The 10,642-nt window shown below is 38.8% G+C and overlaps 1 protein-coding gene across 3 annotated transcripts in view; it reads left to right on the top strand.

Moving 5' to 3' along the window:
* The window catches only part of lama5 (laminin, alpha 5), a 105,270-nt gene that overhangs the window by 56,146 nt on the left and 38,482 nt on the right, over positions 1–10,642 (top strand). For 2 of the 3 annotated variants that reach the window (XM_015016558.1, XM_015016560.1), the window contains exons 23-35: positions 318–456; positions 2,287–2,429; positions 2,702–2,805; positions 2,936–3,089; positions 3,696–3,859; positions 4,974–5,082; positions 5,621–5,718; positions 7,228–7,444; positions 7,526–7,652; positions 8,127–8,266; positions 8,544–8,659; positions 8,730–8,941; positions 9,816–10,017. In XM_015016558.1, coding sequence (XP_014872044.1) covers positions 318–456; positions 2,287–2,429; positions 2,702–2,805; positions 2,936–3,089; positions 3,696–3,859; positions 4,974–5,082; positions 5,621–5,718; positions 7,228–7,444; positions 7,526–7,652; positions 8,127–8,266; positions 8,544–8,659; positions 8,730–8,941; positions 9,816–10,017 — 1,925 coding nt within the window. Of the gene's footprint in view, positions 1–317; positions 457–1,644; positions 1,775–2,286; positions 2,430–2,701; positions 2,806–2,935; positions 3,090–3,695; positions 3,860–4,973; positions 5,083–5,620; positions 5,719–7,227; positions 7,445–7,525; positions 7,653–8,126; positions 8,267–8,543; positions 8,660–8,729; positions 8,942–9,815; positions 10,018–10,642 lie in introns of all 3 variants that reach the window. The other variant, XM_015016559.1, reaches the window with a different exon arrangement.

Here is a 10,642-nt window from a genome sequence, read left to right as displayed (position 1 = left end):
CTCTTTGTCTCTCCCTCTCCCTCTCTCTCCTCTCTCTCTCTCTCTGTCTCTCTCTCTCTCTCCCTCTCTCTCTCTTTGTCTCTCCCTCTCCCTCTCTCTCTCCTCTCTCTTTCTCTGTCTCTCTCTCTCCCTCTCTCTCTCTCTCTGTCTCTCTCTCTCCCTCTCTCTCTCTCTCTGTCTCTCCCTCTCCCTCTCTCTCTCGCTCTCTGTCTCTCTCTCTCTCTCTCTTGGGTCTTTTTGCTCTCTAACTTTTGGCTCCTCTGTTTTTCTGTGTTGTCCCGTTTCTCTTCTTTCCTGGTTCTCCGTTTCCTTGGCAGTCCAGAGTTTTGGTGTCGGTGTTTGTCACCTCTCCGGACCTTTTCCGTGTGGCGCTTCGCTATAGCAACAGGGCCGGTTCTGCTGTTTGGGGCAGAGTGTCGGTCATAGAGGACGGCAGGAGTTATTACTGTGGTAACTGTGAGTGATAACGAGGGAAAAATGCATTTTTCTGTCTTTTTGTTCACTTAATATATTTGGAAAAGGAGGTGATGGATCTGAACCTCCTCTTTAAATAATGTTTCTAAGCTCATTTATTCATCTGGACTTTGAGTTTATGCCCAGATGAATTCAAACTTTACTGGTGGACCAAAAACTTTATTAAATTTAGTTTGAGAGGTTTATCTTCCTGCTTAACAACAAACACATTTTATTTTACAAAATTTTTTTATCATTAAAGATCCAAAACATAAAAATGGCTTCAGATTGTCGACTTTTTAAAAATAAAACAATTTCCACATTTTTGGGGTCATTAATTGTTTTCTACCAACATTTTTACCATCTTGACTTTTGGTCAGGGGCCAAATAAAATCATTTCAAGGGCCACAAATGGGACCCGGGCCACCTTTTGGACACCCCTGACTTAAACACTTTAACAAACATTTTAACAAACACTCAACGACCAGATAACTTGAAGTTCTTGTCTCCAGATATGCAACCAGAAATTAAAATATTAATCTCATCCCAGTCATAACTTTAATAATTATTCTTCCCAGGTGAAACAGTGGAAACAACCTGAACCCTGATGTATTTGTTTGTTGCAGAGATCGACTCATTTAAACACCTGCTGATGATGATCTGTCAGAGTTGGTGTGTCGGTTGCGTTTTTATTTTAAACTGAACCGAAACATGGGATTCTGCAGCACATCTACATGTTAGGTTTGTCATAGTCAAGCTAGCATAACTGACCCACTTCCCTCTCCCTCGCCATTTTTAGTTTAATTTAGAAAAATTTAACTGTTTTATTGTATTCATCACACTTACATTTAAGGTTATGTTGACAACTTGACAGGTAAAAACAATGCTAGTCATAATCAGCTAGCAGCTCTGGGATGTAGACGTCACATTGCGACGTGTTTATAATGTTCTTGCAGAATCAAAAAGCAGTAACTGTAGTGAGACTAGTGGAGATGCATCATCATTCCTGTCTGTCTTTCCCGCCTGTCCTGTCAGACGAAGGTCGCTTATTTGCAGCTAATGCAAACTTCTTGGTGGTGATTTCTCTTTCTGTCTGTAGCTCCGTATATTTTCCTCTTCAGGGCCACAGATCAGTAGATTTGTCAGCAGTGTCAGACTTACGTATTTTCTTTCTCACCTCGGACCCGGTAGACTGCGGTGAAGCTCCAGGTTTATGTGAGCGAGGCAGACGTCTATCTGACTCGATTCATCCTCAGATATGTCAATTCTGAGGGAGTCACCTCCAGCGGTAAAATAACAGCCTATCAGGCCAACCGCAGAGGTACGTCCCACCTAACACTGCAGAAACACGCAATCCAACCAAGGATTTTTGGTCTGGCTTCTACTGCAAATATCTTAGAGCACTTCAAATGAGACAAAACTAACTTAAAAGTAAATTTTCAGGAAGAAATGGGAGCTTAATATTGATTAAAAAAAGTTCTTGTCTCATTGGCAGATTATTTCATTTATAGCAAGATATTTTTCCCAGGTTATAAGTGAAATATTTTGCCAATGAAGCAAGAACTTCATCGACATTTTAGGAATTATTTACTTAAACTCCTATTTCCTGCTGAAAATGTACGTTTAAGTTATTTTTGTCTTATTTCCAGTGTACTAAGATATTTGCACTTGACCAAACTTGCTTGGTAAGATTTTGTGTTTTGCAGTGAAATCAGCAGATTATCAGTTCCGTCTCTTCCTGAGTTCCTCCAACACTTCACTGATTTTTAGTTTAAGTTTCTGATGGAAAGATTCGGAAACTGAAGCAGTTTTTTCTGACATTTGGGTTTTTAGGTTCGGAACAGTCCAAACAAATCGTCTTTGCTCCGAGTGTCCAGCCGACCTTCGTCAACGTTCCCCAGAACAGCTTTGTGGAGCCGTTCGTCCTGAACCCAGGAACCTGGACCGTCGTCATCGAAGCCGAGGGGATCTTACTGGTAACAGAAACACCTGCAGCGTTGGCGTGTCGTCTGAAGCCTCTGGGCTTATTGAAGTTTATTGAAGTTAATAATAATAATGATAAAAGTTATATTTTCACAGAAGTATTTCTATTTGTAGGATTTTGACTGGATGCAGTGACAGATTTATAACTAATAATCCTTTTATCATTTCTTTCATTGATCCAACAAAATGCACCACTGAATATTGCAATGATATTTTGTTCTTATTGTCAAACTAACTGAGTTTTTTATTATAATTTGTCTTCCAGGACTACCTGGTGTTGCTGCCCAGCGCCTACTACGAAGCTCCCATCCTCCAGATCAGAGTTACTGACCCCTGCACATACAGCTCTGTGCCTGAAAACAGCCAGAAGTAAATATTATTATTTGATTTTTCTAAGGATTTTGTTCAGGCAACCTTAATTTTAACATCTATAAAATATTAAAATGACAGATTTTCTGTTCAAAGTTCATTATCATCTCTTTTAAATACATCTTTCCAGCTGTCTGCTGTACAAGTACCTGTCTCTGGACTCTTTCCCCTCCATCTCCGGAAACGACGCCAGCTGTCGCCATGACAACCACCTGCCGCGGCCGTGCCCCACCGAGAGGGTCACGCCGCGTCACCCCGACATGGCCGTCTGCAGCGGGCTGGATGTAAGACGACCGCTGGAATATCTGATTATTTCACATGTTTTACGAGTAATTAAGTCATTAAAGCTTCAGAATGTAACGTCTATTTTAAAAAAAGAAAGTTCTTTACATGTTAAAATTATCATTACGTAGATAATCTGTGAAATTACATAGATAACTGCAGAAATTCACCACTCAGTCAGAAACAACCAATCAGAGCCGGGAGGCGGGTCTTAGCGCTGTCAATCACTCTCGTGCTCACCTCCTCATCTTTGCTCATTGCTAAGCTATGGCTGGTTCACCACAACATAGCCTGCAACCAATGCTAAGCTAGTTAGCATAGCGAGCAGATAAAAGGTTTCCCCGTAACGATAAGCTGTTTCTCCATTAGCACCCCTAGCAGCGAGTACATGAGGTTGATTGACAGAGCAAAGACCCTCTTCCTGGCTCTCATTGGTTGATTTTGGCCAGGGAGGAGATGGAGGACATCAATCTTATCTGTCCCACAACAAACTGTCATGACATGCAGACCGTTTTAACAAAATTGGAAAAAAATCATGTTTTTGTGAAAGTTGCACACTTCAGCAGCAAAAGAGGGGAAGATGTTGTAACGGTTCGGTTCTGGTCCAGATCAGCATCGAGCTGCGGGGACGTCTGGCCTCTCCCGGAGACTACGCGCTGGTGGTTGAATACACCAGCGAAGAAGAGCTGCCGCAAACGCTGAGCGTTGCCGTCAACTCGCCTGGAGCGCCAACGCAGCGCCACCTGGTGACGCTGCTGCACTGCAAGTTCAGGTAAATAAACCCCTGTCCTTCCGTCCGCCTCTCTGACCCACTTCCTGTCTATCTGGAACTGAACCACACAGGTATTTGATCTAGGGCTGAAACGATTAATCGACTGTTTGAATATCTGATCGATTAATCGTTAACTGAAGTATACAGACTCACAAAAAAGGCAAATTTCTGGGAACAAAAACAGAGAGCTGCAAAACTGTACAAAAAATATTCATTTTGCTTCAAAGATGAAAAACTTTATTTTCTGTAAATTTGTCCTGAAGAACACTGTAAAAACACAAAATATTACCAAGTATTTCTGGTCTAGTTTCTAGCTCAAATGTCATATTACTTTTAAAATAAGGTAAAACTAACTTATAAGTAAGTTCAGCAAGACATAATTATTCCTTAATATTGATGAAAAAGTTCTAGTTTTACGGTCAGATTATTTCACTTATACCATGTGAAAAATTTCTTTTTTTAAGTAAAACAAGCTGCTATATTTTCCTGAAAACTTATAAATTCACTGCAAAAACACAAAATCTGACCCAGTATTATTGGTCCAGCTTCTGGTGAAAATATCTTTATCACACTTGAAATAAGACAAAACTAACTTAGAAGTAACTTTTAGGCAGAAAAGAGAATTTGCTTTAAGTTGATCATTCCTGAGGAAAATATTCCAAAGTTTCATTGGCAGATTATTTCACGTACAAAATGGGAGAAATCTCTTATCTGCCAGTAAGAATCAATATTTTCATTAATAAGGAATTATTGACTTAAAACCAGCTCCTGTTTCTCGCTGAAGTTATTTGTAAGTTAGTTTTTTCTCTTTTTTTAAGTGTACCAAGATATTTGCACAAGAAACTAGACTTAAAATGACTTGGTAAGATTTTGGTTTTTGCAGTGTTGAACTTTCTGCTTCCTTCACCTTCGACCCTGAATGTCTGAAACTGTAACTAATGAAAGTGGAGGAAATCTCTCGTCCCAAATAGAAAAATAGTTTGAAGAAGCATCCTTCATGTGTCAACATGAGGATGGAAACGAACACAAACGAACATTTTGTCTGCCAGCTCTGGTTTGTTCTCGGTCGGCGGTTCTTTCATCACGTCTTCATCTTCCTGTCTGCGTCCTGCAGCTTCCTGTGTCGAGTCGTGGCGGTCGACGAGCAGAACAGGGTGGCGGTTTTCTCTCTGGCCGCCGCCGTCGACGTCCAGCTGTCGTCGGAGCGCGCCTCCTTCTTCCTGGTGAGAATCGTTCTTCTGTCCCGTCACAAAGACGAGCCGAATCCGTTTATCATCAGTGGAAGGGGAATAATTACCTGAAGAACCAAACTCTGAGCATGTCAGGCTCCCAGCAGCTAGATGGGGAGGGGCGCCGTGACTTTACATTTTCACAGAGTTGAGCAGTAAATAAGTCAAGCAGAAATGTTGATGTCCTTTGTTACAAGTGATCAAGCTTCCACTGAAGGAATGCTGTTTTTAGGCAATAAAATATTTATTTAAAAAAATAATTGAATTTCATTTGGATTTCTAATAATGTATTTAAAAAATGCATAACTGGTTAAATGAATTTGCTTTAATTGATTAATCATCAGAATAAGTGATTGATTGACATCTAAAATAATTGTTTGCTGCAGCTTTAATTACGAGATAGAGGCTTGAAATATCTTCTACACTTCCTAAAATAAGGGACAAAAATATTGACGTTTATCACATTATTTGAATTAATTTAGCTGTACGTGTTTGAACTTTTATCTGTTCAATGTTTTTTCATTGTTTTCAGCACAAAGTGTATCTGGTGCCCAAAGACGATTTCACCATGGAGTTTGTTGAGCCTGGACTGCACTGCATCGGGACGCATGGACAGTTCTCCCCCGACAGGTAAACACAGATTACACAAACTGAGATTATGACAACAGGTAAACACAGATTACACAAACTGAGGTTATGACAACTGGTAAACACAGATTACACAAAGTGAGATTATGAAATATGAATTAGCAATTTTGAGAGAATCAATATTAAAATAGACGCATTTCACAAAACTGCAGTGGAAACACTTATTTTTTTGCATCATGAGTCACATGATCAGTAAAAAAACCACAAAGACGACGACAGGAAGTAGGAGGGAGACGATGGTTTGTTTCTGTGGCGCTTACAGAGCCTCTCCCAAGTAGGCGGAGCTTATCGCTCCAACGCGTCTCTTCTGATGGCTGATGGCGCCATGGCTGGATTTTTTTTACTTTAGTTTAATTTTAGGAGGGTTTTTTTTTTTTTTTCACTTTTGTTTATTATGAAGTAATTCTACTCTTGAGTAAAATTTCTGGATTTTCTTCCCACTGAATGAAACACCAAACATTCACCAGACACAGACCTGCAGTTTTTATCAAAGTTTAATTAGTTTTTTATTGACAGAAACCGATTTGTAAAAAAAAAACACACACACATTGCCCGATTTTATTATTTTTACTTATATGAATTAATGTCATTTTCATTTTCAAACTTAAAATACAAATATTTCCACTCAACTTTATAATTTGGTCCATCTGATGATGTCATTTTTAAATATTAAATGATTGGTAATTTGATCAGTTATTCAGCACTTGAGTTTATTTTTTACCAAATACTTTTTAACTTTTACCTGAATATGTAGAAGTATTTCTTCTCTCATGTGAGTAAAACTTTGATACTCTATCCACCTCTGATTGTAAGTAAATTTACTCCATAAATCTCCAAAATTTTTAGATTAATCATAAATATTCTACAAAAAACATGCTCCTAAAAAACTGAAGAAAAAAATTGTGACTTTTGAAATGTTGAAAAACTCAATTTTTTTCTAGATAATTTCTGAAATTAATTTCAAAATTTCTGTTTTCAACATTTTTAGACTTTTCAAGCGCAGAAATTAAAGAAGAAATTCAAATACCTTTTTACTCTTGAGTAATTTCTTGGACCGATACTTTTTACTTGAGTAAAAATGTGTTAAAGTTTTTTCTGTTTTTAGTTGAGTTTAATTTTTGGATCCTCTACTCGCCCCTGATTGGTCGGGACGTTAATTCACTGAATTCGCCAAAAGGTTGTTTTTCATCTGTTGTTCCTTCTGTTGTCTTGCTAAAAATAAATAAGGTTAAAATGACTTAATTTGTCAATAAATACAAAAATATAAAACAGGAACTTCGACAGAATTACTATAAAAGGCAGGAGAAATGGGAATATGTCACCGTTAATGACTTATCGCGTGAACAAACTTCTTCATGTGTGATTTTTAATGGAGACGCTGCTGATGTTTTTTCAACATCAGCAGAATTTTGACAAAAATTCGTGTGACTTTGTGACGGAAAGGCAGCTGCAGAAATGAAGGCCTCACGTTGTGATTGGTGTCCGTCGCAGCTCCTCCTGCGTCCCATCCCGCTTCCAGACGCCGTCGGACTCTCTGGTCCTGAAGGAGGGCCAGAGCTCGTCCACTGAGGACGCTCCAGTCCAGGCGTCCCCCGCCGCCGCCCCGCCGCTCGTCCCCAACCAGAGAGACGAGCCGGTCTGGATGGGAGACGTCCGGCCGCCGTTCGGAGCCGACAGCAGCCTCCACATGCGTCTGGACTCGCTGCAGGTTTGAAAGCTGCTGATTTAACAGACGGTCATTTTACAGTTACTTCCTGTTTAAGTTTCCCGTTGCGTCTCCGTTACCCAGAATGCAGCGGTGTACTCGGCTCGCCTCCATGCTCTCGGCCGTTACGTCTTCATCCTCCATTTTCACCAGCCTCTGCATCCCACATATCCAGTCCAGGTTTACATCAACGGAGGCGTCATCTGGCAGGGTAACACTGCACTGTAAAAAATATCTCACACTTTTTATAGCTTTTATTAATCAACAAAATTTGTCTCTTTTGACCAAAAAAAAATGGCCAAAAAAATCACTGTGTGAAACTGAAAACTGAATTTTTAAAAATATAACAATTGAATAACAAAGTTAGGACTGCAGCTAACTATTATTTTAGTTTTTGTATTATTGTAGCAGTACTGTCAGTCATTATTATTTAATTGATTAATTGGATTAAAAAAATCTATTTTATCTTTATTTTTTATTTAATCAGTTAAGCTTATTTTACGCAATATTAAAGATTCCTAAAAATGCAATTAAATAACTCAACTCCTTATTTTAAAAGGAGAAAGGAACATTTAATTTCCTTAAAATGTAATAAAATGGCATTCCTTTGGTGACTGACTTTGATTCTGTGTGTATATGTGGGCGTGCGTGTGTGTGTGTCTGTGCGTGTGTGTGTGTGTGTCAGGCCAGACCAACGCCTCGTTCTGCCCCCATGCTTACGGCTGCAGGAACGTTCTGGTTTCGGAGAACCAGATCATGCTGGATATGACCCACCACGACGTTTTCCTCACCGTTCAGATTCCTGCAGGCAGAACTTTGTGGCTGGTGAGATTTTCCTTTCGTTTCTCAGATGGTCAAATTGATTCTGTTCTTCCAAAATACGCCAAACATATGAGACTGAGCTACCCAACTCTGGTCTGAATCTGTTCCAACTCATATGATCAAATATCTTCAGAGTAGTTGCAGATTAAATTTTGGCACTTTTTGACCTCCCTAATGAAACGGTCTGTAAAAAAAGTTACTCAGCTGAATGTAACTAGTTGCTGCCTGTCCCTGTTGTCAGTAATGTGAAGGAATGAATTCCCGTTTAATGTCTCGACAGGATTACGTTCTTGTGGTTCCTGAGCGGAGCTACAGCTCCAGCTACCTGAATGAAGAACCTCTGGACAAATCGTACGACTTCATCAGCAACTGTGGACAGAACAGCTTCTCTGTGAAGTCAGTGGCCCAAGCAGAGAAATGTTTTATTTTATGTCTTGCTGTTTCACTGACGTGGTTTCCGCTGCAGTCCCGCCACTGCCTCGCCGTTCTGCCTCAGCTCGGCGGTGTCACTGTCGGCGTTTTTCAACAACGGCGCGATCCCCTGCGCGTGTCACGAGGCCGGAGCCGAGAGCGACGCCTGCGAGCCGTTCGGCGGTCAGTGCCGGTGCCGGCCCAACGTGATTGGACGGGACTGCTCCATGTGCGCCACGGGCTACTGGGGGTTTCCCAGCTGCAGGCGTGAGTCGAGTTGCTGTCAGGTCCCGAATCGGTGAAAGATTATTCCTGAGTTTAATATGCAGGCTGACTTCACATGAGTGTATTTAATATCAAAGGCTATCATCTATTCCATTCATTTATAAAAATTAGCTTCCAACTAAATATTTAATGTTCAAGCTAAATGTTTAGTTAAAAACTAAATATTTAGCTGTCAAACTGAATAGTGTGCAGCTAAATATTTAGCTTGCTAACAAAATATTTAGTGTGCAAGCTAAATAAAGTACTTAGTTCCAAACTGAATATTTAGCTCCAGAATAAATATTTAGTTTAGCTAAATATTTATTTAGTTAATTAAATATCTATCTAGTTAGCTGGCTAACTAAATATTTACTGTAGCTCCAAACTACACATTTAAATAGCAAAGAAAATATTTAATTTGAAGCTCAGCTTGCTAGGTAAATATTTTTTTGCTAACTAAATATTTATCTTCAAACTAAATTGGCTTCAAACTAAATATTTAGCAAACTAAATAGCAAACTAGTGGACGGGACTAGCAAACTAAATATTTAGCATCATTCTAAAAATGTAGTTTGCAATTTAGTTTGATTGCATACAAAATATTTAGTTTGAATATAAATATTTAGTTGGCAAGCGTAAATATTTAGTTTTGAGCTACATATTTAGCTTGCTAACAAGATTTAAATTATACAATTCAATAAGAATTGACAGTTTGCTTAGTTTTCTATGTAAATAAAAACAATAATTTGATGAATTATGATTATAAAAATTTGCTTCAGGTGGAAATAAATCCTCAAGCATATGTTCCATGTTCACATGTGTATATTTCATTGCATTGTTCTGAAGGACATTTCCTCTCTCTGTCGGTTCCCTGCAGCCTGTAAGTGCGGCACGCGGCTGTGTGAGCCGGTCACCGGGGATTGCATCTGTCCGCCCCGGACTCTGCGCCCCGAGTGCATCCAGTGCGAGCCGCAGACGTTTGGCTGCCACCCGGTGGTGGGATGTGAGATCTGCAACTGCTCTCGGCCCGGCATCGTCTCTCCTGACGTCAGTTGCGACACGGACAGCGGACAGTGCAGGTAAAATTAAATCCTTCACCGCTTTTATCAGATGCACAGACTTCCATTTATGGGAAGTGGAAACAAAATGGGTTCAGGAAAAATAATCTTACCAAGTATTTTTGGAGGAGTTTATAGTGCAAATATCTTAATACACTTGAAATAAGACAAAACTAACTTATAAGCAAGAGGTAGAGACTTGTTTTAAGTTTATAATTACTTTATTCTGGCACATTTTTTCACTTATAACAGAAAAAATGTCTTGATTTAAGAGTAAAAATCTGCCAGTATTAGTACTTTGAAAGTACTACTTTATCAGTATTAAGGATTTATGTATGTAATACAAGGTTAGACACATAAAACTTCAAAGGAAGTTACTTCAAAGTTCTTAAACTTCAAAGTTTAAGTAACTTTGAAGTTTAAGAACTTCAAAGTTACTTAAAAAAAATTAAAAACGTTACAATTTCTGCTTGAAAAATCCAAAATTTTGTTAGAGAAACAGAAATTTTGAAATTAATCCCAGAAATATTCTAGAAAAAACATTTCAAAAATTGTTTTTTTTTTTTTTTTTTTTTTTTTTTTTTTTTTTTTTTTTTTTTTAAAAATTTTTTTTTTTTTTTTAAAATTTTTTTATTTTTTTAAATTT

Source organism: Poecilia latipinna, unplaced genomic scaffold, assembly GCF_001443285.1.
Source record: "Poecilia latipinna isolate Pla-1442-1.1 unplaced genomic scaffold, P_latipinna-1.0 Scaffold2036, whole genome shotgun sequence".
Lineage (NCBI taxonomy): Eukaryota > Metazoa > Chordata > Actinopteri > Cyprinodontiformes > Poeciliidae > Poecilia > Poecilia latipinna.
The sequence above is the reverse complement of the archived record's forward strand: the minus strand, read 5'-3'. Positions and strand labels throughout refer to the sequence as shown.